At 43.8% G+C, this 20712-nt stretch overlaps 1 protein-coding gene across 4 annotated transcripts; it reads left to right on the top strand.

Annotated features, from left to right (window-relative positions):
* The first annotated feature begins 35 nt into the window (after window positions 1–35).
* pik3r6 (phosphoinositide-3-kinase regulatory subunit 6) lies at window positions 36–20634 on the top strand. 4 transcript variants are annotated; one of them, XM_076090268.1, is made up of 21 exons: window positions 36–107; window positions 7171–7255; window positions 7386–7490; window positions 8069–8160; window positions 8439–8507; window positions 8697–8829; window positions 9360–9429; window positions 9547–9745; window positions 11038–11191; window positions 11641–11727; window positions 12027–12270; window positions 12657–12950; window positions 15554–15653; window positions 16229–16351; window positions 17207–17314; window positions 17486–17588; window positions 17707–17768; window positions 18395–18485; window positions 18610–18671; window positions 18802–18908; window positions 19205–20634. In XM_076090268.1, the coding sequence occupies exons 2-21, from the start codon at window positions 7198–7200 to the stop codon at window positions 19359–19361; spliced, it is 2418 nt and encodes an 805-aa protein (XP_075946383.1). In that variant the 5' UTR covers window positions 36–107; window positions 7171–7197; the 3' UTR covers window positions 19362–20634. The 4 variants fall into 4 exon arrangements, with proteins under 4 accessions (XP_075946383.1, XP_075946387.1, XP_075946386.1 ...); XM_076090272.1 differs by lacking the exon at window positions 36–107 and adding an exon at window positions 4083–4189; XM_076090271.1 differs by lacking the exon at window positions 36–107 and adding an exon at window positions 4194–4304.
* The last annotated feature ends 78 nt before the right edge of the window (window positions 20635–20712 follow it).

Genomic DNA, 20712 nt, shown 5'->3' on the forward strand with positions numbered 1-20712 from the left:
ACGAGCCACAATGTCACGTTGACAGACGCTTTGAGGTGAATGAATGTGTCACCGACCGAGGGATGAGACAGCTGGTACGTGGAGCTGTTTACACAACTTAGCAGCAGGTAGGTTTTCCAAAAGGCTGACATATTTGATGTTTTAGTAATTGCAGACTTATTGACATTTTCATTTATTTGTGTGTCTACGTTGGCAACTCGCGAAACATATGTTGACGACTGTAAATTGTAACGTAAATTAACTCAGCCAATACCGCAGATGATGACATTTATGCCCAAGTAACTGTGTGTAACGTTGCGCAGATGAACACAACATTTTATTTAAATCTAAAGTCATCTTATATCCGCAGCCCTTCCCTTCTGATTTGACCTGTTTATGATTGTGTGTATTGCTCCGTTTTTAATTCACGACTCGTATCGTTTGATGTTTACGTTTCGCACTGATGAGCCGCAGTTTATCAGATTAAGTATGCCGCTTACTGTAGCGCGCAGATAAGGAGCGGCAGTGTGGTTAACTGTGCAGCACCTGACTGATAAAGTTGACCATAGATCACAGCTGTAGGCTGCGGCACATGTCAGCGCTCTCTTCTTTTTTTTTTGAATGGGCTCTTTCACTTGTAAGTCAGGCTATAAAAAAAAAACCGTCCTCCTGGGATAATAACAGCGTTTTAAAAACATTGCCTGATCTGATTGAAGCCCTGGCTCTCTGTTGTGTCTGCTGGGAGTCGAACAGCACAGTTGCATTTCTTACAGCTTCCTTGTTTTAGATCCGAGCTTCCTGGTACCACTTTGGGCTTCAGGGAATGCAGGCTGGCTCCAGTCTTTGTGTGTGTCCACTATAATCACTTTGAAAGTGGTATTTTTGTTCCTAAAATGAGCCAGTAATTGTTTAATTGAACCCATCGTATGGGAACATTGCTATCCTTAACAATAAGGCACATATCAAATCTTTAGTGGTTATATAAATGTCAAATGTTGACAACATAAAGGTGTTGGAGCTATTCACCGCCACACAACGCCCAGTTAAAAAAGAATCTCTCCAAACAAATCAGACCGGTGATGTCAACGATTGGGTGAGGCATTCCAGTAAGACATGAGAAAACAGTGACATAGTGGTTTGAAATATTTAGGCCATTGACTGAATGCTGGTAATCCAGTCTTGAACCTGATGCTCGAGGGAATAACTCAAAACATATGGGGACATTAAGTATCACTGTAAAACTAACAATCATTTATCATAAGTATACCACACATGATGAGCAAAAGAAAAGTGGTTACAGTCCACATGAGTCTAGATCTGATCTCCGTCGTGACGGTAGCCTTATTATCAGTGCGATCACCGTGCCAAAATATGAACGCAAACATCAACAGTGACATAATGCAGCGATAACAACATGTGTATAGCTGTTCAGGTGAGACGATGACTGGAACGGCAGAACCAGGATCGCTATTTGAACGTCAACACAGAAACAGATTACCACTAACTCATTGGCTGTCATTAATCATAGGCTGAACCCAACACCCTTTTAGTTATAAGTATAAGTCTAAGTAGGCTAATAATAATGAGCACATTAAATATATTAAGCTTCACACAACACAAAACTAAGCTTTTTTCCCCTCTTAGTTTATCCTCTTGTAAATATAGCCTGGGAACATCATTTACCAGTTAAAGTTGTTTTTTAAAAGGTTTTATACTGTAACCGCTTAAGTTCAATGTAGAAAGTTGGCTGCATGCAAGGACTGGAAAGAACCACCACTAATGTACCCATCACTGCCATCTCTTCAGTGTTTGTCTTTTAACAGGATCAAGCTGCTGCCAATTAAAGAAACATTTGCTACTTTTAGGCAGAAGTCGCCTTGGAGTGCTGAGCCCTCGTCAGCCCACACTCCTGCTCCGTATTCCCGGGAAAAGTTATTACAAAACACCCTAAACTCCACATACCGCAGCTCCCGCAATGCAGACAGCCGCAGACTCTCTTCAACATCAGACGCGCTTGTCGCGTGGGGGTTATGAAAACAAAGGGCAAACACTTCTTGGCAGTCGTGTACCTGCGGGGCTCCCTGGAAAGCAGTCTCCATCGTGGCTAAGGCTGTTTCATGCCAAGTGTGTGAGCACGCGGATCTATTTCTGCTGCTGATCATGTCTATGTGACGCACTTGGTACATCCTGTGCCTGTAGCAGTTGGATCGCTTTCCACTCAGTGACCTCCTGTGAACGCTTAGCGCTATGCTACCACGTTGCCTCATTATGCCCACTGTGGCTAAATAAGGTCTGCTGCGTGGTGAGACTGGTGATTCACAGGAATCCTCACATTTGTCTATGTGCTTTTGACTTTTTCTGAGGCCGCAGCTGTATCTAGGCTAACAAGGCTGTCTTTGTTCGGAGCTGATTTTATCCGCGATAAGAACGGATTTAGAAGTATTTCATGCGTGAAGAATGAATCTATTCACTGTTCCCAAACACTGATGGACATGTATGTAAGTAAGGGGTCATGCACTGGCTATACTGTAAGTGCAAAGATCAAAGAAAGTATAGACATGTTTTTAATGTGCATTAAATCCACATGCATATTGTATGTGTGATCACACAGGATGTATAGCATGTGTCTGTTTCACTGCAACGTATCCTCAGGTCAGTTCATATGATATCTAATGTAAAGTTCCTCCTCATCTTGCGCGCGTTTTCCTACGAAAGCCATGCAACACGTGTCATTAGTTACATGCGATCTTTTGAGAATATACTTCTGTTCTCACAGGAAACAACCCAATTAGGTGTGATTACCAATAAATAGGTAATTAATGATTAATTATGGTAAATGCCAAAACTACTTGGTTAGGTTTAGAAAAACCTGCCTGTCCTGTTTGCATAGTGCACTTGTGTTTCACCGTAGTATTTGTTCAAAACTCCTTAACTGACGCATGTTACCTAATCCAACCTAAATGCCACATCCTCTGACCCCTGACCCCTAATGGACCAATAAACCCAGTTATCGCCATCACAGACCCCATAGACCCCACAGAAGGATCACACACACACACACACACACACACACACACACACACACACACACACGCCATCTCGGGAAACCCCTTTGTATCTACCTCTTCCTATCTGCCTTCCTCTTGCCTGATGGATTTAGCACACTATACTCCCCGCAGCATACACCATCGACGTGTCCATGCACACCTCTGATTGTTGGAAGTCATATTTACACCAACTCCTCCAATTGGCACATTTCCTTTAGTTTTTTTTAACGACATATCCACCTGTTTGTTGCAGATTTTGCAGCATTATTTTATACAATGTATGCAGGCCCTGACAAGAAAAAACAAATCTTTGGTCAGTCAGGCCATGCAGTTTTACAGACACACACACACTTGCACACGCCTCACACACATTCGCCGGTCGAAGTGGACTTCCTCATATTGTTCAGCATGTTGATGCAGGAAATCGCTTTGATTGATATCCCCACCCCCCCGTAACTCACACTGGATTAGACGTTCGGGGTGTCGTTGTAACTTTTGAATGTGTGTGTTTCTGCCCCCTTTGGTCTCAGTCAATTAAGACTTCTTTGCTCGATCAGAAATCTTTTTTAATGCTTTTTCATGACTATTTTTTACTTATTATTGGCACAAATGTAAACTCTTAGCTTTTCTTGAAATGCTCCTCCGATAAAAAAGCTACTCGGGTACTTCTTTCTATCCACATTTGCACAGTGTCATATTTGTTATCTCCTTGCGAAGGGGGAAAAACAGGGAGGAATTTCATGGTGACACACACACTTTGCAACATGCATTTCCTTATGAGAAAATTCAAGTGCTGTGACTCTTTTTCAAGTTTTGCTTGCTAGCTGTACAGGGAACAAACTCTGCAGGTGCTTTCCTCGCTCTTCCAATTTCTCCAGGTCTATATGCAAGAGAGGATGAGACACACCAGTAGGTTGGGGATTTCCAATCAAGCACACTAACACACACACACACACACACTCTGCTGCACCGCTTCTCTCTTGCTTTACATAAGAACGCACTTCCACAAGTCGCTGTCAGGTCCTTCCTGTTTTGTTTTTTCTCTGAGATTTCTGCAGCGCGCCTGAACGGAAACGAGCGCTCCTGTTTTCGGGGGCCGCATTGTTTGAGAGACTCCGGCTGACCACCGCGATGCACTGTGACGGCTGCCCCGCACAGGGAAGGTGTAGACAGATATGCATCACTGGCGAAACTCGGATCAGGAACCTAATTCACATCAACCGTATAGTCAACAGTGATAGGGGAAGTTTGCTTCACTGGCATGTGGCCTTAGCATCTGTAAGCATTTTCAACTTGTCGTCTATTTATAAGCACTTTTCCTGGGCATTTGGCAGGATTTAACGGTACTAATGGCAAAGGAAACAATGTGTGCTATTCAAGTAATGGATGTTGTAGTCCATACTTGACCACTCGTGGTATGTTCAAATGATGGAAGAGGATGTTGCTGCTGCAAAGTCCAGAGTGTGGGTCCAAAAAGTTAGGAAAGATCAAAGGACGGACTCTGATTGGTGACGTTTGGAATGTTAATTGATACGGTGCAACAGCATTTGTTCGAATAGTCATTTTATATATTATCCGTGCTTTGTGTTTGTACAGTGCATCGCATTGCTCTCACCTCAGTGTCCACATACACAGTGTGTTTAACTTGGCTTCGTTTGTTAAAACTCAAATTCCCCTCTCGACTCCCTGGTGATGTTTGTTTGAGCAATTGTGTATTTAAGAAGGTTCTTTGTGTAAGAAATGCACAGAAATAGCTGGTGGACTTTGACCAAAATGTCAAACTAAATTAAGTCCTGTATTTGAAAGTTTCATTTAGAGTAATATTAGCAACAATGACATACAATCGAAGAGCTATGATGGTTATTTTGTGTTTTTAGAGGCTTGCTGTCCTTCAGACGTTGTCCTGCAGACTGTGGTTTTTTTCTAAGTTAGTTATTTGTAAAGGTTGTGAATGATGTGGCGCATCTATTTTTAAGCTTTTCTAAACTCTGCTTTCCCCGGTCACTCTGGCTCACTCTCTTTCTGCAGCTCTCTCTCTCTCTCTCTCAGTCTGTCCGTCTAAATATAGAGTGTTGTCTACCCCCTCATTCTGACAGAGAGGAAATGCTGTGTGCGTGTGTGAGCTCCTACACTGCATTAATAGTTCCCATCAGAAAGGTAGAAACAGAGTGGAAATTTGCACATCTGTGTGGGCGAGAGTCCACATGCGTGCACTTTGGAGGCCTTTTGCATGCACCTGTATGTGAATGCATGGTGGAGGGGTGAAAGACAGAGAGTAAGGGAGTGAATTACACCAGAGGCAACCGGAAACTTGTGGTCAAACAGCCAGCGTTCGGCTGCCTGTGTGACAGGCTGTTTGTTTTTGAAAGCACAGCTTTTCTTAAGGGGATCGAGGTTAATCCGTCACACAAAATCCTTTCTTTGTACACATGCAGCCTGCGCCGTGTGTGTGTGTGTGTGTGTGTGTGTGTCGACATGGAAGAGAGCAACATGTTGTGAGTCAGAAGTTTAAATCCAAATGCATTTAGCCGACGAAACAGGACTCAAACAGGTTATAACTCTTTGACACCTGCAAACAGCCCCCCCCCCCCCCCCCCCCCCCTCCTTCTTCTCACTTGCCTGTCACTCTCTCTCTCTCTCTCTCTCTCTCTCTCTCTCTCTCTCTCTCTCTCTCTCTCTCTCTCTCTGTGTGTGTGTCACACTTGTTAGTTTCAGTACAGAGAGCGCTGCGTGTGGATGGAAAAGACCTGTGGGACAGAGTGAGTTTGTCTGATATTATTTCTACACCTGCTATGATTTGACTGGTAAACTAACTAATACGTTCCATTAGGAGAGAGCATTATGGTTTGTGATGTTTAGTTTCTGTGACTGAGGCTTCTTATGATACATTTCTGCTGTATATTTATCACAAAGATCGTGAACATGAGCTCTCGTATCGAGGTGATTTTACGGTCAGTATGTTTGGAGCAGAGCAGTAGAGGTTTTTTTTTTTAAGAATTTGCCCAAAGCATGAAAGTCATCTTCCACCAGTCTGCATTTACATGCTGCAGGAAATGCAGTCACTGTGGCAATTAGCGCTTAGTGTTTGTTGTGGTTTATTTCTGTTGGATATATTAATGTCATCATCGTTAATTTCATGATCTGAAAGGAATCATTGGGGTCATTTTTCTTTCTTGCTCAGATAAATGTAAATGAAAAATGTCCCAATGAATTTAGTGCCGCGGGTGGTTGAGAGGTGACTCACAAACCTGTGTGGGACCTGAGACAATGTGGCAAGGGGTTTGAAGTAGGTGGTTTATAGGAACACTTTCTGACAGTGTTGGGGAGGGTTAGCGTGGGACAACTGCACCTTGTGGTGTTGGTACGTGTGTATATGTGTGTGCGGCTAAAGGTTCTCTTTACGAAAGTAAAGATATAAAGGAGTAATGTCTGCCTGCTTATTGAATGATATCGCTCTCCCTCTGTGTGATATGAGCTTCTCTGGGTTTTGTTGACATAGCCGGGCCGTACGTGAGTGCCTTTTAGTGCATATTCTTGCATTTGAGCATGCCCCCACTAGCTATCTCATGTGTGTGTGTGTGGAGGGGGGCTCATCAACAGTTGCAGCTGATGAGGACAGGATTGTCCCGAAAGGGACCTCCTGTAACCTCCGGTTACCCCCTAAGGTAAAAAACCGGTGAGCTCTTTCAGCCTTGTTGCCGCCATTCGCACTGTTGGCGCTGTTAGCACCGTTAGCTGTTAGCCGCCAGCGCAGCAGCCGACGCCACGTTGAGAGCCGTGTGGAGGCAATAGATATGCCCTGAATTGCGTATCGAGCGCCGTTAAACACTAAACTTTGGATTCAACCCTTCAGCAGTAACCACACCGGCATGAATGTTGACTGGAGGCAATATGGTTCTCACACTCAAATTCAAAAAGAGAAACGTGTAGAGATATTATTGTCACCCTGCCTGTGAACAGAGATAGTTTTAAATAGCTTCATTCAATGTATCAGCAAGCAGACAGAAAAACAAGAAAACAGTCATCACTTACCCACATTTACGGTCAGCCACCGCAAGTGAGGCAGGCTCTCCGGCCGCTTAGTGTTTGACCTCGGACGCACATGACTGACACCTTCCTGTCTGTGTCTTCTCTCTGCTTAAAGATGAAACACCCACAATGCACGTGAGACATGACCAACAAGGCCCCCTGGGATAACGCAAGCAGTACGCGCAGCATGGAGCCTCCAGGTACGTACAACAACACACACACACTGTCCGCAACGGTGCACATTTGTGCAGACAAATGGATCTCCCTCTTGTATAAATACATCGATACATTTGCAGACTCAAACGCTCAACCTCTCATCTTTATTGTCAGCCGGCTGCTCCCCCACAGTTCCAGAGCCAGAACTCTACCGCAGCGTCATGGCTATCCTGCCCAGGGAACGGGACAACCAGCAGCCCCAAGACTGTCTCAACAAAGGTAAAATAGATCTACTACAACCCTTTTAAATAAAGTATCAAGATGTGAAGTATTCTTTTCTCGCAGCGCTGGTGTGGTTTTTATCCGTCTTTGCCGTTGGCTCTGCTCACATGTAATATTATGAGGTCTTATAAACAGCATCCTCTGAATGTATCACAGATCTTAACTTGAAAAATACTTCATCATGTGAATAATGCATTGACATTCATGACGGTTTCAATACATCTGTGCGTGTGGTGTAGACGTCACCAAGCTCACTCGATTCTCTGCTGGAGACTCCATTTGTTCCTGTGTTTTTCTGTATCCAAAGCAGTTCCTTCCCGTAAACCAATGGATATCTCCTGAAGCCTGCTAGTGTTAATCCCACTGTGCAACATTCAGCCGTGTCAGCAGTGTGACGGCTGTTCAGTTGCTAGTCATCAGACATATTTCAGATTAGTCATGGAGAGAGGTCTGACACATTTAGCAAGTCTGTGTTAGACCTGTGGAAATGTTGCATGGCTTGTGTATTTATCTGTGTGTGTGTGTGTATTTATCTGTGTGTGTGTGTGTGTGTGTGTGTGTGTGTGTGTGTGCAGGCATGCTAAGGTGGACGCTTCATAAGAAGGTTCAAAACAATCCTGTGAACGGCTTATCTCTGGTGTGGGTGCTGATAAAAGAGCTGGAAAAGGTACTTGATCTCAGCAGTGGCTATGTTGACACTTCGAGACTCCAAATAGTGCTTTCAACAGGGTTTATTTGTGCTGGCTTTTTCCCAGAGGATTTAATATTTACTGATTTGGAATTGACTTGACTGACCATGAACCTTATTCCTTCAATCGCTAATTATAATTTGAGTTAATCAACTAATTGTTTTATCTGTGAAATTTGAGCTAAAATCTTTTCAGAAGCTGGTTATTCTTCTGTCGATGAGCTAATCGGCTGACCGAGTGTGTGTTTTCTCTGCAGGCTGAGAGGTGGGACTCTCGCAAATGCATCATCCCTCTGCTCCACACACTGATGTATGCCATCATTCAGGTACAGTATAGCTGCCACATTGTTGCATTGTTGAAAAAGTAGTAGCTTCAGCTCTGTTACTCCAAAAAAAGTACTGTCAACCAGGAAGTGAACACTTATTATTCGATTACCGTATAAAAGAAAAAGGAGTTTTCCTTTCCGGTATTAGTTGTAACCAGTATGTGCGTGTTTTTTTTGTTGATATTCCAGACAGCCTACATTCCAGATGAGCTGTACAAGCGTGTTTACGACTTTTGTAAGAGACTCCTGACCTATCCCCATCCCTACTGCGCTGTGGGCCTCAGCTACACGAGACAGATCAAAACCGAACGCTCCATTCCAGGTATTATCCAACCCTCAGCTCGACGTTTCAGTCTAAATTTTAAAACGGGAGGCGACTGGTTCGCCTGTAGAACTTCCTGCTCGAGGAGCTCATCTCACCTATATAGCCTGTAGTTGTTTTGACACTTTAAATATGCTGTTCTCTTCAATCTGCATTCATAGCTATGTTGGTTATGTTCTGAAGAAAGGACAAAGGAAACCTCGTGTTCCACATCAAAGATGACAGGGATATTTATTCACAGGCATTTTGTCACGACGTCATGATCGCACAAAGTCACTTCCAACAAAGACCAATCCCTCAGGCGGGTCAATCAAAGCGTAAATGATCTATTACAGACCACACATGCTTTGTAATAAAGACTAGAATGACTTGTCTGACTGAGACTAGCTAGTTTTGACACGGGAGAAAGAAATGCCAGATAACGGTAACTGTGACGTTTAATGAACTGTTCATTCATCAAGCATGCATCAGTTTATCCATATGAGGATTTGCAACCACGCACCGCCGTTAAATTCCCGTTTGATCCACAGGTCTGATGTACCAGAGGATGGTGACAGCCGAGCAGAGACTAAAAAATGAGCACTATCCCTTTCAGGAGAGGTGAGTCATGAATGAAGAAAAGAAGCCTTTGGAGAATTGTAGATTTGCCAAGGCTTGTTCTATTCCCTCATACTGCTGCATGTGTCGCCAAACCCCCGTTGTGTAAAATCCCTGCAGGGTCTTCATCCTGGCTGACCCACAAGTCTTCTCTGCCTCTTTGGAGCAAGTCCTGTCGGGCGATATTGGGACGTCCACTTCAGCTGCAGAAGGATCTCCGAGTCCTTTCGATCACATGTGCATCGTGGTCCAACACTCCATACAGGCTGCTTTAGGAGCGGAGCAGTGCAACGGGCCCAGACTGGCTCGAGCCCTGAAGGTCAGTGGAACCCACCACAAAGCTGCTGGGTTGTCCTCACTCACTGCCTTCTCCTTTCACTTCACGGTATCACTCCAATACCGCTTTGTCTATTTCCTTTTTTTGAGTCTTGTTATGTTCAGTTCACCGCAGGTTTGCCTCGCCTGTTTGGCTCTCTAATAACCCTGACCTCATACTGATGCATGGTGTGTAGAGTCAATTTGAATGTTTTCCGCATGCTTTCCATTTTCTCCTATCTAGTCGGAGCCTGGCTCAGAATTCCTCCGTGTTTGATTGTTTAATTATTAACTTAATCCTCCTCATCAAATGAAGTCACACTGTAGACTCTAATGAATGTGCTGAATGAAAAAGATGTCTTTTGCAAGTAAGCTGGTCTTGACTGACTCTCCTTCACATAAACACTTAATAAAACGCAGCTGTAGTCTCTTCTTCCGATATGGCAGTCTCTCTCGAGGAAGCTTAATTACATCATATTGTAAACCGAGATCCCTTTCTGAATATATCCGAGGAAGCAAGTAGACCATGCAAGCAACGATGGGTAGTATTGGGTAACTTCATCAATCTCTTTCACACACATTGCACATGCACGCTCACGTACACACACAGAGAGAGAGAGGGGAAGAGAGCGATAGCCCATAGAAACACATGTGCTCTGATGCAGGCCTATAAACAAATGAATTGATAAATAAACTGTAGCATCTGCCATTATAAAATGAAAGACCTGATCAATCCCTCCACTTTTACAGCACACACACACACACACACACACACACACACACACACACACACTGCGTTGTCTCACAACTTCTCTTTATAGCTTCAGCAATTTTTTTTCCACGTGAATGCACAATTTGTATATGCTGACTGTTGCCATTCAGGACGGAGTGAATGACCTTTGTGGTCACTTCTGTACAGTTTAAGCAATAACAAGTTCCAGAATGACTCTCGAGTTGAGAGTATCGTCAGCAGAATGTAGTGGGGCTACATTTTTGGTGATGGCAGTAAACTTTTTCAGTTTTTTCTCCCGGATTTAAAATAGTTTGAGAGTCCGTGCCTCATATGTACGTGTTGTATAAAACATCCTGAATGAAGGTCTGTTGGTGGAAGTGTCTCCTGGCACCGATCCTAAAGTAACACCTCAGCAGGACGCACACGAGGGCAGAAACACACACACACGAACGAGCAACAAACAAACCCCTCACCTCTGTGCTATTAATACGGACTCTGTGTGTGTGTTTGTCTTCCTGTGTGCATGTGAGTTCACCCGCGTGTGTTTGTGTGTTCCGGGACAGGACATGGGTCAAGATGTCGAGTCGCACTTTCAGGAAGTGTTGGCGGCTCTGGAGCAGAGCGCGGAGGAGGGCGGCAGAGGGGAGGGGGGAGCGCTGAGGAGGCGTCTTCAGCGGCTGTACAGCGTGATCGTCACGGACGCGGACTCGGACTCAGGTAAGGAGGAAACGCAGCAAAGCCGCGCAGAAACCACACGAACCGCCGTCACTTTTGGTTATAAAAAAGCACACATTGTAAGTGACATGTTTTCTGTGTCCCAGAGGGCTTGTCACACCGGCTGTTCCTGAGATCAAACGTGTGACCACGTGACCTCTCTATTTAGCGGCTTCCTCCATGGCCAAATCAGTCGAGTCAGTTGTTTGTATATTATTGTTAATATTCCGGATATCTATTTCCGGGAAATCCACTTATCCACTTATCATGTCAGCGACCCATCCGATGAACCTGCTCCCCCTTCATCCCAGCTGGGAGGCGGAGGGATGCACAGCAGTGTTCACAGACAGGACGTTATGGGGGTTGGGGAGGTGTTTTGTTTTGAGTGTCATTGTGACAGTTTTGGTCTCTTCCTATCTCTCTTCCTCCACTCGTGTGTGTGTGTATTGCAGAGCCATTGTCCGGTGGACGACTGTGCGACTGCCCTCCTCCGAACCCAGAGATGAGCTTCCACATGTGGACGGAGGATCTGGATATCTGTGAGTGGATCTGGAACCGTGGGGGGTTTAGAGGAAGTTGTTGCTACCAGTCAGCTGAACCAAATTAGGCTGAAACTGGAATTATCTACTGAAAACCGAACTGGATAAAGAGAACCAGAAGTAAAAGAAAAAATAAACATCTGAGTTGTAGATTGTTGGGAGCCTCCTCGGGGGCCTTAGGGCAGACCTGCGACAGTTATTGAAGGGACTTATTCCGTGCTGTGGTTTGTGCCGTCTTGCGCCACGTGAGTGCAGACCTCTGAATTACACGTAACTGATGAATGTTGATATGTCGACAGGGCGAGTGCTGGCCAAGTGGTTTCGATCCAGCTCCATGTCGGAGCAGTTCTCCCTCAGCCAGGAGCTGGAGGACGTTGAGCTGGGTGAGTCGCCCGGCGACCTGATGCCGCCCGACATGACTCGCTTCTCCGTCATGTCCAACGACAGCGGCATCGAAAGAGACCTGCCCCCCGGCGCCGATCCCCCCCTATCGTCATCTCTGGACTCTGCCGGCATGAGTGCAACATGGGAACAATGCAAAAGGTAAATCAAGCACCTAGTTTACATTAAGATAGATCATGCCCACTGCCAGTTTCGTGTATTTAACTTAATTTGAAGTCCCTGTAGAAACAGTTGCTGTAGGAAATGTTTCCAAAGCTTACCTTGGGTTTTTAGTGTTTCAGAGCCATTGTTTTCCAGGTAAATCATCTTGAAGACATTTAAAACTAAGTTGTAATCTTCACCAAGATCATTTACTCGTCACTTGATTTCTTGTGCAAAGATTTAAGAGTCTTTTGCTGAACTTGAGAACGTCCGAGACGCTCATCGTGGGATCCCCTGTGCGTTGTCAAAGCCTCACGTTCATTTTGAAATGATTAGGACTTTGACTATAGCAGTAAAAAAAAAAAAAACCTTCTCCGTTTTCCCAGCGAGCAAGAGTCGGGGAGGCTGTCACGGCGTGGAGGCATCAAGATGAAACCATCGGTGAAGGACGGCATGGTGCTGATGCAGGACACCCTGGAGGAACACGCAAGCCTCGGCGGAGGAGGAGGAGGAAGTGGAGCGAGGGGAGGAAGAAGAGGGGCGACTCTGCAGAGGCGGGCAGGAAGCTGCGCGATGCAGAACCCCTTCTCCAAGCAGCAGAGACACTTTACTGCCAGGATAGTCGCCATGGGAGACGACAGGGTAATGGGTCGCCTGGCCAAGGCCTACTACCTCTTCAGGTGAGAGACTCATCATATCACAAGAGGACGAAGCTTCTTTCAAAGCAGCTGGATGTGTGACTGTGCTGATACAATATATATATATATATATTTAAGTTTTATATAACTTTTTTACACTGTACTGTAGTCCTGTAGCAAGGCTGGCGAGTTTTCAGCTTTTGTTTGCCGAAACTGAAAATGTGGTTTCCATTATTATCCCCCTGATATTGTCAGTACATATCAAACTATGCAGTGATGCGTCAGCTCGATAATGAAAATGTGACATGAATACATGTCATGTGTGTGTTTTAAAGTGCTCCGCAGTATCGTTTTCCGTCCAGCTCCACGATGCCGGGATGCTTCGCTCCCCGAAGGCTTCACAAATTTCCTTTTTATCTTTCGTTCAGGTTCATCTGGTTCTTTCTTCAGTGGAATCAATTTCCACGTTCGTTTATGATGTTGATTAGTCACATGACTTCAGTTGCTCCGCCCTTGTCTCGAAGAAACAGATGCCTGTGTGCACGCGAGTAAACGCACCAAACTGTAGACTGTAACAGCAATATTTAAATATCACGAATTCAACAATATCTCTTTTGGGGCGCACGTTTGGTTGTTTGCTGTCCCTTGTGGTGGAAAAAAAAAGTCTTTTTAACCTCCCAGTGAGAAATAATCACGATGGAAACTTCTTAAAATATAAAAACATATTTAATGAACAGACACTTCAATAATAATTCAGCTGAATGGATAGAGCTCTTTCCCCACGGATGGTTCGAAGGTCTAACAACAATGAAGAGACAAAACAGAGTATATGTGCGCGTTATCTCGTCTCCTCTCCCTTCACCCTCCCCCTCGCAGATGTTGACGGCCGCTGCACCCACCAAGGCCGGGTTCCCAGCCTTTTCGTGGGAAGAGGGTTAGGGTGGTATATGCAGGTTTAAGCGATACAAGTTATAACTAAAAGAACCATATGATAAATTTCCACAACATCCCTATTTTTATGTGTCAAAAGTGGTTGTCACTGATGGCAATCCGAGACTAAGAAGTGGTTGCAACTTTTTCAAAATGGTTGCGATGGCCACCTGGCATCCCTTACTGTCGAGCCCTGAAGGAACAGTACAATAATGGAAGCTTTATTCTTACAGAATACTCTGGGTATTTGTCTCATCTCTGGGTATCTCTGTCTCATCTCTGGGTATCTCTGTCTCATCTCTGGGTATTTGTCTCATCTCTGGGTATCTCTGTCTCATCTCTGGGTATCTCTGTCTCATCTCTGGGTATTTGTCTCATCTCTGGGTATCTCTGTCTCATCTCTGGGTATCTCTGTCTCATCTCTGGGTATCTCTGTCTCATCTCTGGGTATTTGTCTCATCTCTGGGTATCTCTGTCTCATCTCTGGGTATCTCTGTCTCATCTCTGGGTATCTCTGTCTCATCTCTGGGTATCTCTGTCTCATCTCTGGGTATTTGTCTCATCTCTGGGTATCTCTGTCTCATCTCTGGGTATTTGTCTCATCTCTGGGTATCTCTGTCTCATCTCTGGGTATCTCTGTCTCATCTCTGGGTATTTGTCTCATCTCTGGGTATCTCTGTCTCATCTCTGGGTATCTCTGTCTCATCTCTGGGTATCTCTGTCTCATCTCTGGGTATCTCTGTCTCATCTCTGGGTATTTGTCTCATCTCTGGGTATCTCTGTCTCATCTCTGGGTATTTGTCTCATCTCTGGGTATCTCTGTCTCATCTCTGGGTATCTCTGTCTCATCTCTGGGTATTTGTCTCATCTCTGGGTATCTCTGTCTCATCTCTGGGTATCTCTGTCTCATCTCTGGGTATCTCTGTCTCATCTCTGGGTATTTGTCTCATCTCTGGGTATCTCTGTCTCATCTCTGGGTATCTCTGTCTCATCTCTGGGTATCTCTGTCTCATCTCTGGGTATCTCTGTCTCATCTCTGGGTATTTGTCTCATCTCTGGGTATCTCTGTCTCATCTCTGGGTATTTGTCTCATCTCTGGGTATCTCTGTCTCATCTCTGGGTATCTCTGTCTCATCTCTGGGTATTTGTCTCATCTCTGGGTATCTCTGTCTCATCTCTGGGTATCTCTGTCTCATCTCTGGGTATCTCTGTCTCATCTGAAATAGATGACAGAGATTTTGGAGCAACACTCATAACAATGAGAAAAAAAATATTTCCCTTTAAACTGTTGTAAACAAGACGTTTGAAAAAAATAAAAAATACCCCTCTTTGGTGCAAGAAAAGTATATACTGTATCTGAGAAAATGTTTTTAAATGTTAAATACATGTTGATTATAGATACATATTTGGTTTTGATAGGACACCTGTGTAATAATGATGCCTGACTGTAAATGTATGGTGGAAATAATTTGGCCTGTTGACATCTAATCCTAAATTACTCTAATTACCTCATTGAAGCACTAACAATACAATGGGATCTGAACTGGAGGACTAATAAATCACTACTCTACACTCTCTCCACAGTCAGCTTTGGGAAGCTGAACCGTACTTCTTCTATTGCTAACGGCACACGTGGAAACTAAACCGCTTTGCCGCTCAGCGACGCGTGAACACATTTTCGTGCTTCTCACAAATTCTTTGCTTGTCTTTTGCAGGAAAAGGGAAGCGCGGAGGCTTTTTCTTACAATGAAAGTAAACCTCCAGTTTTACTACATCCCTGTTTGCGGGGCAACGACTCCCGTCTCCTCTATCAAAGTAAGGCCACTTCCTCTTGTCCAACACACCATCGGTCTGTTGTTGCGTGAGAGTCAGCAAACCTCTTGAGATAGAAGATCAGTTTTTCAAAAGGCCTAATTACACTGTAACTGTGTTTATTTGAAGTAAACGTATAGTGAAGTGGAAAATACTCAGTAATGAAGTGACGAGATTCCAAAACATCGAATTTACATTGGCTTGGCTGCCTCTTTCAGTGTAACTTGTAATTAGTTTATAATTATTATTTTTTTTTTTTTTTAAACAATCGGTGTTTAGTTGTCATTTTTGTAATTCAGTCATTGAGATTACTTTAAAATGAATGTAAGCTGTTGTGTCTTTTCTCCACCAAGAACCTCCATTTAAATAGACCTTGAGCCCCAACTGCTCTTTCGAGGCGAGAGAATGTTTTCCCATGCCAAAATTTGACCCTCACAAATTTAGCGAAGAAGAACTAGAAGAAGTGAAAACATGCAGCAGCTAGAGTAGGAAAACCTCCAGGCTCATCGCGTTCCCTCACTGCTGTTAATTTGATGCATTTTTGATTATATTCTACTTTCATGTTCGTTCTTTTCTAGGAAAACCTCCATCGATCCAAGGAGAACCCCTGCACTCTTGGTTCCTACTTGAGCATGGTGGATCCGTGGTACAACTCTAACATCAAGAGTTTAGGCTGCATGATCCCCAAACTGGCAAAGATGGTACAATACCCTACAGTGATAATTGTAATAATATATAAATGGTATAAGAATGAAGAGATTCATTGCTTGAGATGACTTCTCGTTATGATAATAATGGAAAAGCTTGTTTTGTTCTCGTGTTGTGTGCTCTCTGGCTTAATCCTTCCTATGTTATACTCAACTACATTAAATGGGATTTGTAAAATGCGATATATTCGCTCAGGTTTGTCTACGTTGCAGCTCCTGAATTGAAGTTTCTCTCTTTCACCGAACTAAAACAGGTTGAATTGTCTTGTTAAGCCATTGTCAAAAACACACGTCATTGAAACTCAGACAGAAATGAAATATAGCTCTCCAAAACCCTCTCGGTTAGTCTTCCCACTGTTCCATCAACAACGATAATTCACAGAGTAGGATGTGAAAATGTGCTGGCTCAACTCGTCTCGGCAGGCAAAATAAAATAAAATAAAATTGCTAAACAACAACCAGCAATGTACTCAGCCAATCATCAATAGCAAAAACATATTTTCACATTCACCCAACTCTAAAAAAATGTTTTCCTCGAATTCCTGTATCCGCCCCTCTTTCCCAGAACTTTTCAAGTTCCTGAAAAAAATGGAAAACTCTGCATTTTTGAATGGTTGAGGTGTGTTAAAGTCATGCGGTACATCAATGATGAACTAAAGTTCAATTTTAAGTCACTTTTTCTTACTTTATTGTTTCATTGAAATTACCAAGCGCTGCTGTTTTACCTGGCGAGCAGTTGACCTTTTTTGGTGACTCATTATATTCACTTGATGTGACCAAAATGAAGTTGTGGTTACAACATCATGCAGACAGGAAGATTCATTTTTCGATGACGTTTGTCTTCTCCAGCAACAGATGAACCCAGGGACGTCAAAAGAGCCCTTTGTGTCTGACGTAATTTCCTACTACGTCCGGACCGGCCAGCAGCCGGTCTACTTCACCATCTACTTTGTTAAGGTAGCATATGATACCTTTTACGTGTAGTTTATTTGTGTGTGTGAGGGTTAAAAGCACCAGTGTGCTCTCCAATCTGAAGCAGCGTCATACCAAAAGGTTTTAACGCATAATGATTTCCATTTTTCAAATGTCTTTCATTTCTTTTGTAAAGAGTTGTTTGTTTTCTATTAGATCACGTTCACCAGCATGACCAGGGATCCCGTGGAAGATGTGTTTCTCACACATCTAGAAATGGAGTTTCCTGAGTTCAGACAGATCTCAGCGTCAATTAGAGGTGAATTGGGTATATACATGAACACTATTTTCCCAATGCTGTCTTTGATATTTGTACAAACCTGCCTCTCTACATCTGGACGCAACCAAGTTCAACAACATGCCGGTCTCTCAAACAGATAAACCGAAGAAGAGCTCGGGGGAGGCGTGCGGGGCGATGGTCTCATTGAATTACAGAAAGGTAAGTTGTGAGGTTTGTGAGTGAGTGTGCACCTGTGTGTCTGTCCACGGCTAGTCTCCCATTCTGCTGCAACAAACTGCATAATGTTTTGGGGGGGGGGGGGGGGGCCAGCCATGGCTGCGTGCGGAAAGACATTTTGTGGTTGCGGTGACTCACACTTTCTCAAAACATTTTATTGCCACTAACTCCCTCACTCCTCACTCACTGGACGACGAGACACAGTGGGGGGAAAACCATAGACTATGTGTATGTGGAAAACTGTTTGCCCACTTTCAATAGTGTGTTTGGCTAACAGCTAACTGAACTACACACACGGCTGATTGCATCGCCTCAGCTCAGCTGCACGCCTGCACAGAGACATCTGCATGGAATAGAATGAGAGACGTGCGAGTGAAAAACACGTTTGATACACTTGCAGTCTAGACAATCTGAAACAACTGTTAGTTTTGTTCATTCAGTCACAATATTCTGGTTTCCTTATTACTTATTAGATTACTGGCACTGTAGCCACATGCCTCATCAATTACCGAAGCGATTGCTCACGAATATTGTGTTGTGTAGCGTGTTGTTTGTGTGAATGCTAAAGGCTTGACACTCGCATGCTTTCTTTGTGTGTGTGTTACTAGGTGACATTAAGTGGCCGAGACGTTGACAAAGCAATGTCATTCAGGACGACAGGCGCTCAGATCACTGCTATTCCCTCCAATGAGGCTGAAGGTTCAGTATTATCTTTAACTGTAACACATTCAGTATTCAATACTTTTATATATTTATATATATATATTTCATGACTTTGTTTTATTCTTATGCTCCCTATTTTTCCTCTGCCTTCGTCTCATAGATCTGAACTGTTTGACCATGACACTGAATGAACCTCCAGCAAAAAACAAAAACAACGTTGTGGTGAGTCTAGTGCTGGGCTCAAACATCTGCAGTGGATAATCCTCACATAGACGACTTATGTTGAAACGAGGCATAGAATGGAAATGATCAATTCAACAATAAATTCATCCTTTTATTTTGAAATTCCCAGGAGTCAAAGATTCGGTCCAGCAACATTAAGATTCGCACTTTGGAGAGTCGACATTTCACTGTTACACTGGACAGAGACTGTCGCAGGAGCTACAGAGATGTGCAGAGGTAAGAGAGTCCAGCCTTCATTCACTCACCACTGAGTAAAGGTCATATAGAGGTTTGGTGTGTCATAGGTTAGAAACATGATTATTGATAGCCGACATTGCTAACAAAGCGCTAGCAGAACAAAGAGACCTCTTCTTCTCTTCTTCTTTTGAAGTGTAACTCTACAGTTTGTATATGAAATTACTCCGTCAGGGTCTAGTTTGTTCCACCTTGATTTGCTCCCCCTTTTTTGGTGGACCCAGTTTCTGTGCACCCCTGAACTGATGTCTCCATTTTCAACGTGTTTTGTGTTGCAGCGTCGAGATCTCCCCGTGTCTTGATCCCGGATACTGCGTCCAGAAAACCATTAGGTCCAAATTCAAGTTGGGAGAGGTCAAAGAGGCGGGACTGAGCAAATACATGAACAAAGGCCTCCCTCTACCGATCAACACATTTGCCGGCATCATCACCTGACGTGGTGGAGTAAACCCCCGCAGATGAAACTTGAGAATTAACACCATCAGCGCTGTGCTTTGATCGCGGGAATGGCTGTAAGTTCAGTCTGACACATGAAGAGACAAAAGGAAAATCTGGTTTTCTCAAAGTCACCATGTGGCGAGGCAGATTTTAAGTGCTGATGGTAACAGTGACTCTACTTCATAGACACACTACCTTTTACTGCCTTCTTCTCACACACACACACACACACACACACACACACACACACACACACAATACACACGAAGGAATGCAGACCAGCCCGGTCTGTCAGCGACTAAAACGCTCCGATTGATTAAAAGACTGGTACGATGACAGCTGACAGTTAACTGTTGCCTTCGTCTTTGCTGAATCCCTCAAAAATACACTTGCCATTCCCGCACCTGTTGCGTAATGCAAGCACGTCATGAAGGTGCAAGTTGTTTGGAAACGTTCTGGAAGGCTTCAAGAACCACACTATGAAGTCAGAGCCACGTGACAGGAAACGCCGCAGAACAGAAGAAGCGGCTTTTGTGTGTTACTGTATCTGACAGACAGCCTGATGTGCATAAAGAATGTTAGTCTTGAGAGTCACCGTCTACTGGCCAGACGTGCAGGATTCTGTGTTCCATGCTTGATTATTATACAAGACAAAAAGCTAAACTTGCGCACATGCCAGTAATTATCTCAAATGCATCATCAGCCTTGAGGTGGGAGAATCACCTCTGACCTTCATCCACTCACTGCCGTTTTGTTCGATGACGCATAGATGTCCTAAACTGAATGTATTTGCACTCGTTTTTTATTATTATTTGTGAAGCAAAAGTGTGTAAAGCATGTAATATGACTACATGCGTTATTACGTCATTACGTAAATATGAAAAAGATCAAGATAATTGCTTTTGCCACAGAGTTATTAGATTACATATGGCTAACAAGCTTATTTTTTATAAGCTTGTTAGCCCCCCCTCCCCGGGTAGGATCTCATGCAAAGGTCAACCGCCTCATGAACTGGACATGATGTACTGCACAACATAAAATCATGTTGGTGTGTGTGTGTGTGTGTGTGTGTGTGTGTGTGTGTGTGTGTGTGTGCTAGCCTGGCAGGGTAAAAATTATGAGTTTGAAATTCATGATACATTTTGCACACTATGCTTCATCTAATCATCCATATATTGGACCCCATTAAAATCTAAATGTAATTGTGTAAATACATGGTTTTGTTTTGTAAAACAGTGTTTGTGTTTTATAATAAATGTGGTAAATCTCAGTACCTTTTGTTTGAATGAACAGCGACTTCTGAACTGAATAGTTTTGACGAGCTGTGGAGCGAACTTTCCCACGCCGT

This window comes from Anarhichas minor, unplaced genomic scaffold (assembly GCF_050575085.1).
Source record: "Anarhichas minor isolate MPS153535 unplaced genomic scaffold, ASM5057508v1 ptg000012l, whole genome shotgun sequence".
Lineage (NCBI taxonomy): Eukaryota > Metazoa > Chordata > Actinopteri > Perciformes > Anarhichadidae > Anarhichas > Anarhichas minor.